Source organism: Tachyglossus aculeatus, chromosome 1, assembly GCF_015852505.1.
Source record: "Tachyglossus aculeatus isolate mTacAcu1 chromosome 1, mTacAcu1.pri, whole genome shotgun sequence".
NCBI lineage: Eukaryota > Metazoa > Chordata > Mammalia > Monotremata > Tachyglossidae > Tachyglossus > Tachyglossus aculeatus.
Genome location: NC_052066.1, coordinates 160134701 through 160154934, shown reverse-complemented (window position 1 = coordinate 160154934; position 20234 = coordinate 160134701). Strand labels below are relative to the sequence as shown.

At 40.5% G+C, this 20234-nt stretch overlaps 2 protein-coding genes across 8 annotated transcripts in view; one reads left to right on the top strand and one right to left on the bottom strand.

Annotated features, from left to right (window-relative positions):
- SPATA7 (spermatogenesis associated 7) overlaps positions 1–2977 on the top strand; it is a 67748-nt gene extending 64771 nt beyond the window's left edge. For all 5 annotated transcript variants that reach the window (XM_038746085.1, XM_038746075.1, XM_038746094.1 and 2 more), the window contains one exon: positions 2428–2977. The gene's annotated coding sequence lies outside the window, so the exon portion shown is untranslated. The remainder of the gene's footprint in view (positions 1–2427) is intronic.
- PTPN21 (protein tyrosine phosphatase non-receptor type 21) overlaps positions 1–20234 on the bottom strand; it is a 65111-nt gene that overhangs the window by 5683 nt on the left and 39194 nt on the right. For all 3 annotated transcript variants that reach the window (XM_038746050.1, XM_038746056.1, XM_038746063.1), the window contains 5 exons: positions 12989–13049; positions 12295–12379; positions 6641–8106; positions 3496–3633; positions 2381–2602 (listed from right to left, as the gene is read on the bottom strand). In XM_038746050.1, the coding sequence (XP_038601978.1) occupies positions 2381–2602; positions 3496–3633; positions 6641–8106; positions 12295–12379; positions 12989–13049 (1972 nt within the window). The remainder of the gene's footprint in view (positions 1–2380; positions 2603–3495; positions 3634–6640; positions 8107–12294; positions 12380–12988; positions 13050–20234) is intronic.

Sequence of the window (20234 nt, the reverse complement as noted above, 5' to 3'; positions counted from 1 at the left end):
CAGCGTGGCTTACTGGAAAGAGCACAGGCTTGGGAGGCAGAGGTAATGGGTTCTAATCCCGCTCCACCACTTGTCTGCTGTGTGACCTTGGACAAGTCACTTAACTTCTCTGTACCTCAGTTCCCTCATCTGTAAAATGGGGATTGACTGTGAGCCCCATGTGGGACAACCTGATTACCTTTATCTACCCCAGTGCTTAGTACAGTGCTTGGTACATAGTAAGCGTTTAACAAATAATATCATTATTATTTATTATTGGGCTAGCTAGTGCCCGCCCCCTTCCCCAAGCCCTCAGCTCCACAACTGGTGGGCCAGGAAACTGAGTTGTTGTGTTGTGTGGACTCCCACCCAGCTCCTTAGCATTACTATTGCCATGGCCTCTGGATTGCCCAAACCTGGCACCTCACCTAACCCATTCTCCAAGCAGGCCGTAAGGTACTATTTAGGGTTAGGGAATGCTTTGCCACCCAGGCATTATGACTTGATGTCACATGGGAGTGTGTGCCACGTGGTATCATCGGGTCACATCAGCGGTGCAGCCTATGTACTTGCCTCACAGGGCACTCGGTGCTGGGGGTCAGCCCTGATGGTTAAATGCAATCTACTGAGCCCTACTCACTCTCAGACAGGGAGAGAACAGGACAATTCTAGAAAACACAGTGAGAGCTCATGGCTTTCTGATTAGACACATATAGGCCTGCAGCAGCCTGGATTTATTCTCTCTACTCCTTTGTTTATATTCTGCCAATGTGGCATGTTTGTGCAAAACCTTAGTTATTTCCCAATAAAAACTTCCACTTTCCTGATCATTCTATCTCCTTAGCTTCCTCTGCACAATATGTTTATTCATTTGCACTTGATCACTGTCTTTGGTTGTGTATGTTACATAAATATAATCTCATCCTCTTAATCAAAACTTTACATTGACTGCCTGCCCCATTTAACCATAATGAAAGCTATCCAAAGGTTTATACTTCTTTTATATATTATAAAAGTATTATATATTATACTTCTTTTATATATCCAAGGTTCAGTGCTTGGTCCCCTTCTGTTCTCGATCTACACGCACTCCCTTGGTGACCTCATTCGCTCCCACGGCTTCAACTATCATCTCTACGCTGATGACACCCAGATCTACATCTCTGCCCCTGCTCTCTCCCCCTCTCTCCAGGCTCGCATCTCCTCCTGCCTTCAGGACATCTCCATTTGGATGTCTGCCTGCCACCTAAAGCTCAACATGTCAAAGACTGAACTCCTTGTCTTCCCTCCCAAACCTTGCCCTCTCCCTGACTTTCCCATCTCTGTTGACGGCACTACCATCCTTCCCGTCTCACAAGCCCGCAACCTTGATGTCATCCTCGACTCCGCTGTCTCATTCACCCCTCACATCCAAGCCGTCACCAAAACCTGCCGGTCTCAGCTCCACAACATTGCCAAGATCCGCCCTTTCCTCTCCATCCCAACCGCTACCCTGCTCATTCAAGCTCTCATCCTATCCCGTCTGGACTACTGCATCAGCCTTCTCTCTGATCTCCCATCCTCGTGTCTCTCTCCACTTCAATCCATACTTCATGCTGCTGCCCGGATTATCTTTGTCCAGAAACGCTCTGGGCATATCACTCCCCTCCTCAAAAATCTCCAGTGGCTACCAATCAATCTGCGCATCAGGCAGAAACTCCTCACCCTGGGCTTCAAGGCTCTCCATCACCTCGCCCCCTCCTACCTCACCTCCCTTCTCTCCTTCTACAGCCCAGTCCGCACCCTCCGCTCCTCCACCGCTGATCTCCTCACCGTACCTCGCTCTCGCCTGTCCCGCCATCAACCCCCGGCCCACGTCATCCCCCGGGCCTGGAATGCCCTCCCTCTGCCCATCCGCCAAGCTAGCTCTCTTCCTCCCTTCAAGGCCCTGCTGAGAGCTCACCTCCTCCAGGAGGCCTTCCCAGACTGAGCCCCTTCCTTCCTCTCCCCCTCGTCCCCCTCTCCATCCCCCCATCTTACCTCCTTCCCTTCCCCACAGCACCTGTATATATGTATATATGTTTGTACATATTTTTTACTCTATTTATTTATTTATTTATTTATTTTATTTGTACATATCTATTCTATTTATTTTATTTTGTTAGTATGTTTGGTTTTGTTCTCTGTCTCCCCCTTTTAGACTGTGAGCCCACTGTTGGGTAGGGACTGTCTCTATATGTTGCCAATTTGTACTTCCCAAGCACTTAGTACAGTGCTCTGCACATAGTAAGCGCTCAATAAATACGATTGATGATGATGATGATATTTCACTGTTAGTGGTGACTTCAAATATAAAGAACCATTATACATTGAGATTTGAAGAACAATTCTGAAATTCATTTACCTTCTGTTGTTATCTCACCTTAATATGTGATGCATTGATATATCCAGTGTTATTTTCTTTGGTAGGTACCAATTCCACTCTGGCATCATCATAAGGAAGTACATCTTGGAATCGGTTTCTCTCTGCATTTTCAGGGAACCGTGCCGTTGAACACTCTCCATCTCCTATCCTCCTTTTCAGAACTCGTTCATATTCCGTGAACACCATGCCTTGTTCTAACCGATGTTCCAAAACTTTACACTGAAAAGCAGAATCATTGAAAACTGTGAAGACTTTCACCTAACACTCTTGGTCTTAGCAATGAAAAGAGAATGGAAAAGAAAGAAGCTCACCACATGTTTGTGCTTCTTACTACAGTTGGTCTTGTGCACTACCATTGTTCTAATGCCACATTAATTCAAGTTTAAGAACAAAAGACACAATGCACCAAAGAACAGTTATGTTCATGAAGTTTACCCAGCACACTTGTGATGGACATTCAGAGCAAAATTAATGGCTGAAAAACACTGGGTCACTTCAGCTTGAAACAGTAAGTTGGATGATTATTATCTGATGACCCTTTTGTCTGTTTCTTAGTCTTAAGTATATATAAAATAAAATCCTTCAGGAAAATGCTATATTTGACATTAAAGTTCAATATTTCAAGTACTATAAATAGGTGCTCTATTTTGATGGTATGAAGGCATCACTACCAAGCATGATAGTATATGTTAGCAACTACTTTGAGATGACTGTCATGAACATGTTCATTTTCACTAGTATAGTCCAAAACATTTTTTTGAAATCAAATCTACTAGGTGAGATTGCAAAATTTTAAAGGGCAATCACATCTGATGTCATAAGATGCCCAACAGTATTTTTTTAGAAGTACTTACTGAAAAATAATTTCTTTTTTCTGCCAGAACATTTCTGCTGCTTTAAGGATCAGATGTGTAGAACATGCTAACAGTCTAGATCTCCCACACCTTCACTACCCAAAGTTCACCAAAAATCAGAACACTAAAGAGAATCTTCCAAAATGATTACCTTCAAACAGAAAAAAATCCCAAGGTCACAATACGATCTCCAAGATACAGTTTGTGATGCTCCGAGCAACCTGGAAAGTATTGTTTTCCCCTCAAAGTGTGACTTACCCTTTCATCATTGGTTGCCCTGGTTGGCACTTCCTTCCCCTCATCAGGCAGAGGCAGTCGCAATAAGGAGAGTCCATTTAAAGCAGCCAATTTGAGGGGACCATATTTTTTTGCATCCGCTCGATTCTTTTTCATTCCCTAGAGAAAGACGTTAATGCAGGTAGACGTAACCACAGTTGCATGTAGAAATGGAAGACTACAACAGAGCAACGTTTGAACATCTCATTGACCAAGAGAAGGAAGTCTTTGGCTTTTTCTGTTCACTACTGAACACACAATGGAATGCACTGCTAGGAGGAAGTTGAATTCTTTCCAAGGCCAAAACCGCAGTCCATCTTCATTCCAGATGCCAGATTAGGAATTACTGCCCGATATACAGATCTGTGGTAATGAAAGGCAAGGCACCAGACAAGCAACATTCCTGCTCAGAACAATTATCACCAGCATTTCAAAACACAACCCTAAAAATGTAGCTGGGGTCACTGTCAAGAGTTTGAGGTTGCCCACTTTGTAATGTTTACCACCATTTTTTAAATGACACACGTCTGTCTTAAAAAATACCCATTTGTAAGCAGTCAAATGTCACTCGGGATAGTTTTCTTTTCATTTGTCAGATAAAAGGTTAGAAAGCTTGGATTTCACCATTTTTTAGTGTTTTGGCAGGTGTGCCTTTCTAGCAACTGGACCATCAGCACAAGTGCCCATGCTAAACTTTCCCTACACCATCTCTTTAACCTTGCTCAAAGCAGCACCCTGAGAAGGAGCAGAGCAGACGAGATGAGAGCAACAGCTGTTCTCATAGGAAATGATTCTTTCTATAAGCCTGCTTCAGACTGAAAATAAGAGAGCAGCTGAGAGAGACTTGTCTGTTTTTCCCCTGGGAAGGTCTGAACTGAAATGAAGTGTCCAAAGGTGGCCTTCTGATTAACTCTTACATATTCTTTCAGGTGATATTTTTGGGATTTTGAACTTCAAGGGCTAGAGGGGAGAGGCACAGGAGTGACTGCTCAGTTCTCACGGCACTAGAAAATATTTGTAGGCTGAGGAGGAGTTAAGATAAATGGATGGACCAAGAGGTCAAAAATGAGTATCTAGAAGGAAAGCTTGGAATGGAGAGGAGAAGAGTTGGATGGAACAGCCATAAACATTAGGATGAATATCAAGGAAGCTGCCCTTTCACTTTGCATCCTGTTGCCACAGTTGGAGAAAAATAGGCTGACTGGGCCCCTGGTCTGACCCAATAATGACAATGTCACTTGTGTTTTGATGAATGAGACTTTGGGATGCCTAGAGCCCTTGGGTGCATCAGCCTGAGAAAAGTAAACAGGCACCAGGACAGAAAGATTTAACTGAAAGAAGAAAAAGTGTTACAGTGGGGGCAAAAATCTCACTGGCAAATTCCTTTTTTTTTTAAATGATTTTTGTTAAACACTTACTTTGTGCCAGGCACTGTTCTAAGTACTGGAGTAGATACAAGCTAATCATGTTGGACACAGTCCTTGTCCCACAAGGTGGTCACAGTCTTCATCCCCATTTTACTGATGAGGTAACTGATGCATAGAGAAGTTAAGTGACTTGCCCAAGTCACACAGAAAACAAGTCTCAGAGCCAGGATTAGAACACCGGTCCTTCTGACTCCCTGCTGGGTGCTCTATCTATTAGTCTATGCTGCTTCTCTATGACAAATCCATGACAAATTTTTATGGCCCTTAAATTGGTAAAACTCAAGCTTGAGCCTGATCTCAGATATTAAAATTGGCAATACCAATAAACAATTCAATTATGAAAACTAATTCCAGCAAGTTCTGTCTGTGGAAACAGTATAAATTACCCCCAGTGTAGGGATAGAGTAATATATTGTGATTTTTTTAATGTTTTGTCTCCTCTGTTGAAATGTAAGCTTCTAGGCATTAGACTTCAACTAAGTTATTTTGTACTTCCCAAGTGCCTATTACCTTTTACCTATTGGTCAGGCTTCTTGTAGCTGTTTTGTTTTCCTCTCTTTGCCCAATCTATTTATAGGAGGTTCCTATCACTTTAACAGCCCTTTTTCTCCATATTTTTAAAAACTGCCTTGGTTTAACCTAATCAACCACTTTTTTAATGGAAATTTTCAGTCACTTAAAGGCTGAACTGACTTTACTCAAAAACAATGTGATATATGTGGCAACCTAAGTAAACTGTATCTAATTACATTTTTATTATTACGGTATTTGTTACGCATTTACTATGAGCCAAATACTGTACTTAGCACTGGGGAAGACACAAGTTAATCAGTTTGAACACAGTCCCTGTCCCACAAGGGGCTCACAGTCTAAGTAGGAGGGAGAAGGATTTAATCCCCAATTTACAAATGAGGTAACTGAGGTACAGAGAAGTTAATTGACTTGCCCAAGGTCATGCAGCAGACACATGGCAGAGCCAGGATTAGAACGCATGTCCTCTGAGTGGGTAGTCAATCAGAATGGCTCAGTGGAAAGAGCATGGGCTTTAGAGTCAGAGGTCATGGGTTCAAATCCCGGCTCTGCCAATTGTCAGCTGAGTGACTTTGGGCAAGTCACTTAGCTTCTCTGTGCCTCAGTTACCTCATCTGTAAAATGGGGTTTAAGACTATGAGCCCCATGTGGGACAACCTGATCACTTTATATCCTCCCCAGCTCTTAGAACAGTGCTTTGCACATAATAAGCGCTTAACAAATGCCATCATTACTATCATTATTATTTGGTCAAACTGATTCACCACCCAATATGTAAATAACCACAACACTATGGCTGCACCTTAGGCTCCATGCACCAAAACAACAATTCTCACATGTAGCCAAGGAATAACAAACACTAAAATTGGGCAATATTCACTTCTCCTAATATTCTCCCTAATATTCTGTTTAGAAGCTTACTGTCTCCACCAAACACATTTACAATAGTTCGCTGCCAAAAAGAATGAACTGGAATCCTGTTCTCTTCTTAACATCTCCCACTTGAGGACCCAAACAAAGAAATGCCTCATGAAAAAGGACGAATACAGGAAAACGAACAGCGTAGGATTTAAATAGCCACAGCATTTCTAGGAAGGTGAGAATTATCCAAAAGATGCATCCAATTTGTTCTCAAAGCCCCAGGAGAAATACAAATATCTGGTACTTACCCCTAAAGGTGGAAGACCTTCAACAATATTCTTCTTTCCTGAAACAAAATCAGACACTGGCCTTTTCTTTATTGACTCCTTCCTCACCCTGTATCTTCCTGAGGTTGTGAGATCAGACTCAGACATAGATGGCGTGAGCAACCCCTCCCCTCTTCTGGTCATCTGGCTTTCAATTATTACATGAACCGGGCTTACGTCTCTAACCCTCTTTTCAGGATCCGTAATGTGTGTCTTAGGCTCACAAATATGCAAAGAGCCGGGAACCGGGATTACAGAACCAAAGGGGTAACTCAGCAAAGGTTCTTGAGAAAAATTGTCCATTATAGCTGAAAGTTGGGTTGGCTCGCCAGGGGGAGGAGAGAGTGTCGCGCTTTCCTTGTTCTCTTCTTCAAAATCTTCCTCTTCTTCACTACTGTGAATCAGCATAGTGGCATCTGAAAGTGACTTCTTGTGACCATATCTCACACTTTCCTGCTCTTCACTTTCTTCCTGCTTGGTTCTCTCGATGAAAACGTTTGGCTGAGAACCTGCCAAGACAGCCCGTGGCAGTGCCACATCGGCTGCTGATGCCGACATAGTCCTCTCTTTAATTCTGATGCCGTCAAGGCTGTGAGCCAGCCCAGCTATTTCAATACTGTTTCTTTTCTGTAACTGAGCATGACGGGCTGACGTCAGGGGCTCGCTGACTTCTTGGAGAGAATGGGCAACGGGCAAGCTGTCTTCTTGAAATGTCTGAACTGAGTGGTGGACTCTCCTGGTAATGAGATCCGGGTTGCTGCTGCTTATGTATAGATGGCGGGAAAGGTCTGGGGTGCTGTTGGCGGGTCTTGGATATGGGTAGGGGGGAGGAGGTCGATAGACCTGGGTTTTCATGATGTTTGGAGTCGGATAATCCTGTGCTTGCAGTTGGACATTAGTCAGCTCGGGCACACTGACGGCTCCGACAACCAGTCTCCTTTCAGTGGGGTGAGAGGAGGGAGACTGGCTATGAAAACTGCAATTCAGACTGAATGGATAGTGATTTGACTGGGGAAAGGTAAACTGAGCGTGCTCTCGGATTTCAGGCTGGCTGTAGACCAATGCGTCAGGTCTACTGTATGCATAGGAATTGCCAATGTTCAGATTTCTCATTGAGTGGCTTTGCCTTTCTGCATGCATCATTCCCCTGTTGAGTTGCCTCATCACTGTTTCATAATCCGGAGTAGGGCGATAAGATGGAGGTATCAGGGCGCTATGTCGATTTGATGGAACATAGTCAGGTCTCATAACATCACTTCCGGTAATACTTGGGTTAGAGGACATAGGGGACGGCTGCAGAAAGGGCTGAGGATTATTTAAAGAGTTGGTGCTGTGCGCACTGTAGACGCTCCCGTTGCGGATTCTCCCATTGTAGTCAGGCTGCGCTCGGTCTAAACTCGTTTGAGAATGGCAGTAGAATCCATTCTGATTGTTCACGAAGAGGTTATCTAGAAAGAAAATATTTTTAAAATGAACTATAACCAAGTGGAGAAAGGGAAATCTGGCTAATGGCTTGGGATTTAGTTAGTAATGAGTTCCCCATTCCCCATTTTTTTCACACCGATACATTTTTAGCATGGATGATGCCATTGTTGTAGTACCAAAACTACGAAGGAAAGTTATCCTCCTTTTATGAAAGTCAGAAACATCTCACTTACTCTAAGCCACTGAGTTTCCTAGCATTTGCAAATAGCTTACACACAGATGTTATTTCAGAATGCAGTGATAGTAGTAATAGTATTTACTGAAGTTTCGCTGGGTGCAATGTACCATGTTAAGCAATTAGAAAGTAGAAAATAGGGCAGTGAAATGTTCCTTGCCCACAACTCTAATAGGGTAAGCAGGTGTGAACATATTTTCAAAAGGGGTAATCAAAGTAACTAATTGAAGGTACAACTGAAAAGCATATACTAAGTTGCTCAGGATGGGTACAAATAAATGCATAAGAGTTGGAGATTGCTGGTGGGTTTGTATGACTTGGGAGTGCTGGGAATCAGTACATTTCTTTTATAGTAAAGGTCCTAATCTGAATTGATATTTTTTATTATTATGGATATTATGGTACTTCTTTGTTTACTATGTGTTAAGCACTGTTCTGTTTATTCTGGTGTTACAAAGAAGACCAGTATTGCAACAACAACAATAATAATAATAATGATAACTGTGGCATTTGTTAAGTGCTTATTATGTACCAAGAACTATGCTAAGCACTGGGATAGACAGAAGATAATCAGGTTGGACACAGTCCCTGTCCCAAATGGGGCTCACAGTCTAAATAACAGGGAGAACAGTTACTTATCCCCCATTTTACAGATGAAGAATCTGAGGAACAGAAAAGTTGTGAGTTGTCCCAGGTCACACAGCAAGCAAATAGCAAAACCAGTATTAGAACCCAGGTCCTCTGACTCCCAGATCCACACTCTTTCCACTAGGCCATGCTGCTGCTTCTTGAATTTAAACCTTGAAGCTGAATAGCTGGAAAATAAGCCCATCTGTTAAAAACCTGGGGATTGCCACTGTGGGCAAGGAGCCCTTGAATTATTCTCCTTTGTTTCCGTCCGTCCTCTCTTCTTTCCCTTTGTCCTTCTCTTTCCCAAGAGTAAGTTCCTTTATTCAGGGAAATTCTATGTTGACAAAATACTTATAACCTAATTTATAGGTGTGGAACACATTAAATATAACAGGAACAGGAGCAATACCAAAGAATAAGAAGTAGTGTGGCCTAGTGGATACAGCATGGGCTTAGGAGTCAGAAGGACCTGAGTTCTAGTACCAGCTCTGCCACTTGTCTGCTGTGTGACCTTGAGCAAGTCACTTCACTTCTCTGTGCTTCAGTTACCTCATCTGTAAAATGGAGTCAAAGACTATGAGCCCCATGTGGGCCATGGACTGTGTCCAATGTGACTACCTTGTATCTACCCCAGCACTCAGAATAGTGCCTGACACACAGTAAGCGCTTAAATACCATTAAAAAAAATTCATTATTCTTTAAGGAAAAAAGAAATTCAGTGACGGTGGCAGAACAGCAATAAATTGAGAATTTTATAGCTAAATAGGGCAACATCAACATAAAGCAGATCCAGTCAGTCAACTCACAGTTATGTAAGGGTTTGTTACCCAATTTGCTTCTCCTCTCTAAGGAAACAAAAAAATAATTTGGTGATGGTAGCAGGACACCAATAAATTTATAATTTTATAGCTAAGAAGGGCAAATCAACATAAAGCAGATCCAGTCAGTCAACTCGCCGTTATGAAAGGATTTGTTATCCAGTTAGTTTTCTTTCTTTCTCTGGATTCTTGCCTTTTGGATATGTCACTGCGTTTTATCATCTCTACCAGAGAAATTACAAGGAAATGAAATTCAAATCAGTCAAGCATTTTGTCTTTAGGTAGCGAACTCTGGGAAAAATTTCAAGAGGGATGAAACAATTAGACAATTAAATAGTTTAAGACTATCAAGAATTTAAAACTATGTGACCTTCATTCTTTTTAATCTGGATAAATGAGATCTGGCTGCTCTATTACCTCAAAGAATAAAAATCCAAAGGTGAAAATTTACTTTTAAAAAAGAGTTGGATGTTTGGTCAAAAGTATGTCACTGTGAGCTGAAACATCTCTCTTAACCTTTGTTTTTTCCTTTTGAATAGACTCCCCAGGAATATTTATGACTCTTAGGAGTTACTCATTTCATGCAACAGAAGAATAGACAGTTTGACACTCATACAAATTTTGCCACACATACAGCCACTCCAAATGAGGTTTAAATGTTAGCCCGTGTTTCAGATTATGCACCAGATAGCCAAATTTTGAAAACTGTATCAGTTCATTCATTCATTCATTCAATCATATTTATTGAGCGCTTACTGTGTGCAGAGCACTGTACTAAGCGCTTGGGAAGTACAAGTCGGCAATATATATAGACGGTCCCTACCCACCAACAGGCTCACAGTCTAGAAGGGGGAGACAGACAACAAAACAAAACATGTAGACAGGTGTCAAAATCATCAGAACAGATAGAATTAAAGCTATATGCTCATCGTTAACAAAATAAATAGAATAGTAAATATGTACATGTAAAATAAATAGAGTAATAAATCTGTACAAGTATATATACAAGTGCTGTGGGGAAGGGAAGAAGGAAGGGGGCCTCAGTCTGGGTAAAACACTTCAATTCTGGATGTGAAAACACTCCAGTACTCCTTTCCTCTAGGTAGAAAGACCTTGTTAATAGTGATATCTGAAATGGTCTTCTCTCTCTTCTACCAGACTCTACTCTGTCCTAATCCTCTAAATATAATTCCTTCTCCTCCCCGTGATTTTTGAGAAGAAAATTAAAATATTATTTTTGTAAATAGTGATTGCAAGCATGGCCCAGGATAGGTAGAAAAATGCGCTGTCACAAACTTGTACTGGGAAGTTTTTTGGGTTTTTTTTAACTGAGTTTTTACTGAGTTGTTTACTGAGTTGTTCTCCCAGGGTAGACTGAGCAGACTGGAGGAGAAGGTTACAGTAATTCACTGAGTGCCTTTTGTATGCAGCACCTGGGAGAGTGCAACAGAAGAAAGAGGTTGCAGTCTCAAGTTCCCTCTTATCTTTGTTTTTCTTATTCCCTCCTTTCCCCCACCTTTTTCACTTCTTTCTCCTCTTCATAATGCTAGACTTAATTCCCTTGTAATTGCCCCTCCCAGGTTTTGGGGTTTGCAAGAATTATGCAAAAATGTGGGATAATTGTGTGAATAAATAGGATACATTACAACTCCTCATTAGTTAATGTGACGTTCTGCTCTGAATTAGATCAACCAAGATTAAGCCAGAGTTTAGGGAGGCTTAATGTTAACAGTATATAGCAAACAAAGGAATTTTATATTTTTCCAGAGGTTTTGAAATGGACCCTATTTTATAATATGTAAATATGGGAAAATATGGGAAACCACAGTTTCAGGAAACACATAACTACTGTGGGGTGGCCTGTACTACTGATTAGCTGAGCTAGTTCTAAACTAACAGTCTTAATTTTGTGGGGAAAGGAGCATTTGAAAGGAAAAAAAAGTTAACATAAATTTGATACTGCGTGAAAAGGACTTGGCTGTGCAACTGAAAATGGAACTTTTGAGCCTAAAATTAATTTATTTTGCATGTGTGATTCAGAGATATAAATATCACTGGCAAAATAATAATAATCATGATGGTATTTGTTAAGTGCTTACTTTTGTGCCAAACACTATTCGAAGCACTGGGGTAGATACAGGGTTATCAGGTTGTCCCATGTGGAGCTCAAACTTTTAGTCCCCATTTTACAGATGAGGTAACTGAGGCACAGAGAAGTGAAGTGACTTGCCCAAGGTCACACAGCAGACATGCAGCTGAGCCGGGATTAGTACCCATGTCCTCTGACTCCCAAGCCTGGGCTCTTTCCACTAAGTCATACTGCTTTTGGCATCTCCAGTAGGTTTAATCAATCAAATTGTATTTACTGAGCGCTGTGTGCAGAGCACTGTACTAAGCACTTGGGAGAGTACAATATAACACATCCCCTGTTTAATTTCAGCTAAGAAGAGCTGACGCTTTTTATCAGCGAGGTTTTTTCTATTATAGTAGAAAAGATATCAAGATCTTGTGAGGCGATGTTAATTTACCTTGGGAAGAATTGTAAGGTTCTGTGTAGTGTCCATTATAATGCAGCTGAGGTGGTGGTGGCATCATGAAAGCTTGAGGATTAGGCTAAGAAACAAAATGTTTAAAAACACGATAAAAACTGTAGGTTTTACTGAAGTTGTTACATAACTAAGAATGCAGTATATGCTATATCTCCCCACTTCTATTTTGACATGATGCTACGAAAATGCAGCAATCATAATTTATTAAGTTTTTACTGTAAATGACAGGCCTAAAGCTTCTATACTGACACTGAAGACAATGTCTTTAGTACAAAGCTTAGTCTGTAAATAAGTTACAGCTCTCTGGTTTAGCACTAAGTTTTTTCCTTCATTCTTGAGCAAACAAAGATTAGTTTGTGAATAAAAAACTATGGATTTTGTGGTTTTGCGCACATACCTTATTCCCTTCATTCTTGGATAAACACAATCCCCCTGCATTTAAATTTATGTTTCACTCCAGGTTAAATAGTGAATAAAGCACATTTAAAATAAAAGTAAATATAAAACAGAATTGGCAAATTACTTTTTTCTAGATATGGCAGGCTTTAAAATTAACCTCTCAAATTTCATTATTGCTAGTTTTTCCCCCATCACAGAGCTGCTGCTTTCTAGATAATTAAAGAGCAAGAATGAAGGTGCAAATTAAGCATCTGACTACTTGTCATATTCTTACCAGAGACATCCTTGAAGAAGACCTCCTCCTAACTGGATTCACTGCAACTGTCTGGGTTTGCCTGCAAAATAAAGCACAACAATAAGCACAGTTCCAAACGCAATGGGGCAGTCTTCCTGCGACTACTGGGATAGCAGAGTGGGCACCAGGATACAAAACCCAATCCTTTGCTGCTGGAAAGACATGTTTGCAAATAGGGCAGGATGGGAAGGAAGGAAGGCTGACAGTCTGCCCTCCTATTTCCCCTCTACCCCTTGCAACTCCTTTTCTCTTTTCACGCAAATCCAGCAGAGTTTGCATTTGCACTGCTCCTGCTCAAACAAACTTATATTGTAGAAAGCACTGTGGAGAAGCAGCATGGTGTAGTGGTTAAAACATGGTCCTGGGAGTCATAAGTACATGACTACTAAGCCTGACTCCGCCACTTGTCTATGTGACCTTGGGCAAGTCACTTCACTTCTCTATGCCTCAATTACCTAATCTGTAAAATGGGTATTGAGAATGTGAACCCCATGTGGGATAGGGACTGTGTCCACCCTGATTTGCTTGTATCCACCCCAGTGCTTAGTACAGTGACTGGCACATAGTAAGCGCTCAACAAATACCACAATTATTATTATGATTATTATTGTAAAAAGCAGCATGTTTCATTTTCTAATGATTTTGATATGGCCACTGGATAATTATGATGTAGTAGCAATAAAATGTATGAAGTGTTTACTGTAGTCAGAGAACGGTATAAAAGAGAGTCCCAAGTTGTTTGTCCTGCAGAAGTGAATCCAGATATGACATTCACTTTGAAAGGCATATTTTCAACATGCCAAGTTAGTACATTTCATTGATAAATCAATCGATCGATGGCATTGAGTGCTTATTCTATGCAGACCACCATACTAAATTCTCAGGAATGAACAGTAGCATAAGTCAATGTGATCCCTGCTTTCAAAATGTTTACAGTCTGGTGAGGAGCTGTTTACAGTTTAGGGATTACAGAATAATTACATAGATTACACTACTAAACCTGTTTAATGAGCTAAATTCAGAGATTGAATCAATTTTGCAGTCACCAGATTTTCATAGAACATGACTAAACTATTATCCTATCACTGATGACAGGGAACAGTATATCTCTATTCCTTCAACAGGGAGCCCAAAATCAAGGATCCGAAAACTATCAGATTGAAAATACAAATTTTCTCAGCTCACCCTATGGGAGAAGAACAAGAAAGCATGGGAAAGCATGGAAAAGAAAGAATGAGGAAAGATGCCTGAGAAACTTCCACAGGTGAAGAATCAGGAGAGTCTCTAAGTATGTGAAGATAAAATGAAGAATCAATAAGTACCAGTTGTCCTCTGAAAAGATATTTGTTTCTAGCATAGAAACCTCTCCCTCATTGTGTGGAGGTGTAATAATTACCCCTTTAGAAATGATTTTTGCATTTATGTTCTTAAAATTTTCAACATCTAAAGGATGTTAGCAAAGCTTTTGCAGATAATTCTAGGTTTTAAGTATCCCAAAAGTATTTTCAACAATTTTTTTAGAATAAGAAATTAAATGTGAAAAGTTCAAACAAAAGAGAAAATAACAAATAATTATGAACTTTTCTTTTTAAAATCAGAGGGAGCCAAAGGTCCTGGGTTCCGTTCTAGCTGTTCTGCTCTTGCTGTGTTCCTGTAGTCAAATCAGTTCATTTTTCTGTGGCTTGATTTACCTCATCAGCTCCTGCCTCTTAGAGTTTATATGAAGTTTAATTACTGCTTATAAAACAGCTACAGTGCCGCAAGGAATAATTTCTAGAGGAACAAAAATGCCAAAGAAGAATTAGAGATCAATTTACTTAACAACTCTACAAGCAAATAGCCCATCTCTCATAATTTAACCCTTAGAGGTCTAACAAATATCTGGACTCATAAAATGAGACCCATCAAGTTAACTTGTTTCTTTTTATGACACTTTTTATAATGGAAAAAAATTACCACACACTGGAAATATATAAGGTTTTAACTGATGGAGAAATAGCTGGGCATTTAGTACTTTCCCTTGGTTTTTGGTGTCTTTTAGAATTAACTAAAAGCTTGGTGCAAATCTTCCTGTGCATAAGTTACTTCCAAGAGTAAGCCTCAAAGATAGATGGAGAGAGTTGCTGGAAAATTAGACTGGTGGCAGAGCAGTCTAAAGTGTGGCAAACCATAACTTTTAAAACAGAGACTTTCAGGAAATTATGATAGTGAACTACATTAGGTATTTCATCTGGTTAATGCAAAGCATGGCAAAAGATGATCTTAATATCTTAGTATGATCATAGTGTAGGAGAAACAGTGCACTGTTGGTCCTGTATTAGTCTTTCCAGCTACAATTGAACATACAGATAAAATCTCACTCAGTAGCATCATCTCAATCCCCAAGGTTCATATATAAACATATGTGTCCACAAACATATATACACTGTAGTACCTAGGGGCCTGAAAAGTAAATATGGTAAGAAAAGTGCCCAATTATAAAGTACTAATTTACACACAGGGAAAAATTTCTTGATCCCTAGATAGGCATTGTTTTTGCATGGACTGTGTCTACTAATTCTGTTACACTGTACTCTCCCAAGCATTTAGTACACTGCTCTGCACATACTAAGCACTCAAATACCATTGATTAAACAAAATAATCCATCTCACTCTGTCAAAAAATTTACCCTGAAGCATAATCCGTCACCTCTCCCAATCAAAAAACTAATCTCCCTCTTCGTTATGGCAAGACCTTAGTATTTCTTAGTTTAAAGAAGAAATAATTATATGGGAAATCAAAAATAGATAACTCTTAGTTGATTTTTTTGTTGTTGTTGGGAAGATTTCACAGGAGATGGTTCAGGGGCTTTATTGCTGTTAAAAGATTAGTGATTTGAGTACCACATGAGCTACCAAAGAAAAATCACTGGTTGAATGGGAGCAGATCAGATAAGAGATGGCTACAGGCTCTGAAACTGAGGAGGTTCCAAGAACAACAATAAGATTATGAGGATTTCTTAGAAGAGCTGTGGTTTGCCAAGCATTTTGTTTCCTTTAAGTATTAATGTTAAGGTTTTTGTTTTCTAGTGTTTCCTTAGAAGTGATGTGCAGTGTTTTCATGCCTGATTTCCTTACGTTGATCAGACAACAAGTGCCCTTTCTCTGAAGTTAGGTAAAAGCAATTTGAATAGCTGAATAAAACTGAAGAAGATACTAACCTCATTTGAACTTCCTTTAAAACATGATAAATAAAAAAGAAAGGGAATGAAAGGACTGGATTCTGGACTACCTCTAGTTTCAGAGGAAATGGGGAAATTGCCCCTATAGTATGAATGGCAGAGCTGTTTGCTGTGGGCAAAATTGGCCTCCTAAACTTAGAGTTTATGGGCTTAATTCAGTAGGGGAAGGAAGGGAGAGAGAATTTAAGGAGCAGAACTACTGCTGGTGAGTAAGTTTCGCTCCTTAGACCCTCCATACTCAGGAACAGAGGCAGGAAATACCAGCCCTATTCCAACTAGTTTGCTCCAAGCCCGACACCATCTAGAGAAAACTTAGGATCCACTCACATCTACAAAGAGGGAAAAAGAAAGGAGCAGCAGAAGCATGAGGAGAGGAAACAAAAGTCACAGACCAGCCAAACAGCTGTGGGGCATATCAACTAAAACCTTAAAAACAGATTCAGATGTGACTTTTTGGGGGGTAGGGGATGGGTTAATTCCTAAAAATGTAATTTATTTCTCTGTGTTGTTTACTTCTTCCCTCATCTGTTTTAATACCTCTGTTTTCACTAATTTAGGTTTCCTGGTCTTCCTCATCAGATTGTAAATTCCTCAAAGGCAAGATTCATGACCCTTATTTTGTAGGTCCCCAAAGCACCAAGCACAGCTCAGACACTCAATTATTGCTTTTGAGGATGATGATGATAATGCTGATGAAAGCCTTGTTGGGTATTAGGATTTATGCAATTAGAGGAAACATAAAGAACACTTAAATCAGGTACTACATAAAGGAAAAATGGGTGGCTCATGGTAAGAAAAATATTGGTTGGTGTAAATTATTTATATGCATCAACTAGGTCACCAGTGTGTCAGGCAGCACAAACTATTGAAAAGAGCACCTGGCTGGGAGTCAGAAAATCTAAATTCAAATTCCAGCTCTACCAATGATTCACGGTGTTTCCTTGGACCCCTCCCTTCTCTCTGGATGTAACTACTTTGGACAAGTGAATTGCTTTGTAGCTTCTTTTACATTTTCCTAAAATCTGTACATGACAGACCTTGTGGCTAAGGACCAAACTGATGAACAGCAATTACTAAGCAAAGAAAACAAATGCCAATCATATTCATTGAGTGCTTACTATGTGCAGAGCACTGTACTAAGCACTTGGGAAGAGTACATTATAACAATAAAACACACAATTTCCCTTCACACCAGCTTACAGTCTAGGGAGTTAGAGAGTCATGGGCCCCTCCTAACTCCTCCAAACCTTTCCCAAGAACCCTGGCATCACCACCTCACCACATTAACCAAAATCATTTCAAATTCTTCCCCCATCCGCTCACCCTGAAACTCCCACCCCACTGACAGTAGGAATAACCTCAATGTAGACCTCAAAATCCAGTCCACATGAGCCCAACCTAGTATTTTTCAGCCTTGCTATATATAATACCACAGACAAACAATACTAGTTACCATCCCCTTCTTTATTAATTTGAAAATGAGGTTAATAAGATTAGCACTGTTTCAAAGAGAAGACTGGATTTGCAACTCTGATTATTTTTTTGTTTTTGACTTCTGAGCATGTGGAGTGAAGTTAACAATTCCTATTAAATGAGATATCAGAAGTCTGAGATACTTTTAAAATTGAATTTACCATAAAGTGGTGACCCTTTAAAAAGTTTAGTCACACTGCTCACAGAATCGAATCCTATAAGCTCAACTGCAAAGCATTTCGCTGCTAAAGTTCTTCAAAGATGTGCTTTTTAAATACAGTGACAATTCAACCTGATTTGGAAACTAGCCCTTCAACTGTAATTATTCTACTGAGATCTGAATCAGATTTTTTTTTACTACAGCATTAACATGAGCAGCCTGAATAGTACATAAATATGCCCTTATTTATACTTGGAAGTCAACAAAAGCTTTACAAAGCTTACATTTTGTGCAATTAATATCTTCCCATACTGTAAAAAAGCAATTATTTGTTTTTTCTTCAAATTCTGAAATCATCCCCAAATGGCTTCTTGCCATGTCTATGTCTTTTAGAAGTACTAGATTGCACAGAATTATTCAAGGAGAAGCAGCAGCATGGCCTACTGGAAAGAGTATTGGCCTGGGAGTCAGGGGACCTGGGTTCTAACCCCAGCTCTGCCAACTGCTTGCTATGTGACCTTGGACAAATCACTTAACTTTGCTGTGCCTCAGTTCTCCTGTTCTCCCTCCTACTTACACTTTGAGCCCCTTGCAGGACAGGGACTGTGCCTAACCTAATTTGTATCTCCCTCTGCACTTAGAACAATGTTTGTCACATAGTAAGCAATTAACAAATATTATTAAAAAAAAAAACTTTCCAGGACATGTGCTAAAGTAACTTGAGTAATTACTAGAAAACTACCATTTCCAAGTCTCCCTTCCATTCATTCTATTTTATTTGCCTAGGTTTGCAAGTGTTGAGATTATAAAATACAATTTAACTTCATTTTAAGACATTTCATGAGTTATGTCTATACCTTTTTTTTATTTTTTTTCCACTGTCCACTAATTCCCTCAGCTTTATCCTTACGACCTCTGGCTTACATGGTACAGAGATACAGAAAGGTCTTTGCTTCTTTAATCCTACTGCTCCACTCCACCACTTCATATGGGAAAAAGCAATTTTCTGAAGTTGCTGAGACCAAGACATTCTACCAGGGTCAGGGAAAGAGTTATGCAAAATGGAAAAATAAAAAAAGGAACTTTAGGGATTTCTCAGAAACCAGTTCATCCTAACTGGAAGTTATCAGTGAAGGCTTACGATAATATTGATGATGATGATGATAAAAATGATGATGACTGGGAAAAAAAGTGAAAGGCTACTCAAGGTACCGTTTGGAGACGAAAATCAATCAACGGCATCTGTTAGTGCTTACTGTGTGCTGAGCACTGTACTAAGTGCTTGGGAAAGTACAATATAAGAGTTAGTGGGCATGTTCCCTGCCCACAAGAAGCTTAAAGTCTAGAGGGGGGAAACAGTAATACAAATAAATAAAATTTCTGTTATATACATAAGTGCTGTTGGGCTGAGGGTGGCTTGAATATCAAGTGCTCAAAGACTGCAGATCCAAGTGCATAGATGATGCAGGAGGGAGAGGGAGTTGGAGAAAAGAGGGCTTAAATGGGGAAGACCCCTTGGAGGAGATGTGACTTTAATAAGGCTTTGATGTTGGGGAGTGGTGGTCTGGCGTGTATGGAGGGAGAGTTCCAGGCCAGAGGGAGAATGTGGGAAAGGGGTTATTAGTGAGACAAATGAGACTGAGGCAGAGTGAACAAGCTGGCACTAGAGAAGCAAAGTTTGTGGACTTGGCTGCAGTATGAAATCAACAAGGTAAGGTAGAAGGGGGTGAGCAAGTTATCTAAACTTATTGCCTCCACTTTCTCTCCTCCAATCCTCTCCTTGATCTGATGCAAGATCAGTGCTGCAACAGCTCAACAGCCCTCAGCCCAACAGCATGGATCAGGGATCTGTGATCCTTGATCCTCTCTCCATGGAAAGAGCATGGGCTTTGGAGTCAGAGGTCATGGGTTCAAATCCTGGTTCTGCCAATTGCAAGCTGTGTGACTTTGGGCAAGTCACTTAACTTTTCTGTGCCTCAGTTACCTCATTGGTAAAATGGGGATAAAGACTGTGAGCCCCCCGTGGGACAACCTGACCACCCTGTAACCTCCCCAGTGCTTAGAACAGTGCTTTGCACATAGTAAGCACTTAATAAATGCCATTATTATTATTGCTATTATTATTATTATATTATCCCCTCCAATCTGGCTTTCGCCCCCTTCATTCCACCAAAACTGCCCTCTCAAAGGTCACCAATGATCTCCTTCTTGCCAAATCCAACAGCCTCTACTCCATCCTAATCCTCCTCGACCTCTTGACTCCCTTCTCCTGGAAATATCCAACCTTGGCTATAATGACACTGTCCTCTCCTGGTTCTCCTATCACTCTGGCCACTCATTCTCAGTCTCTTTTGCAAGCTCCTCCTTTGCC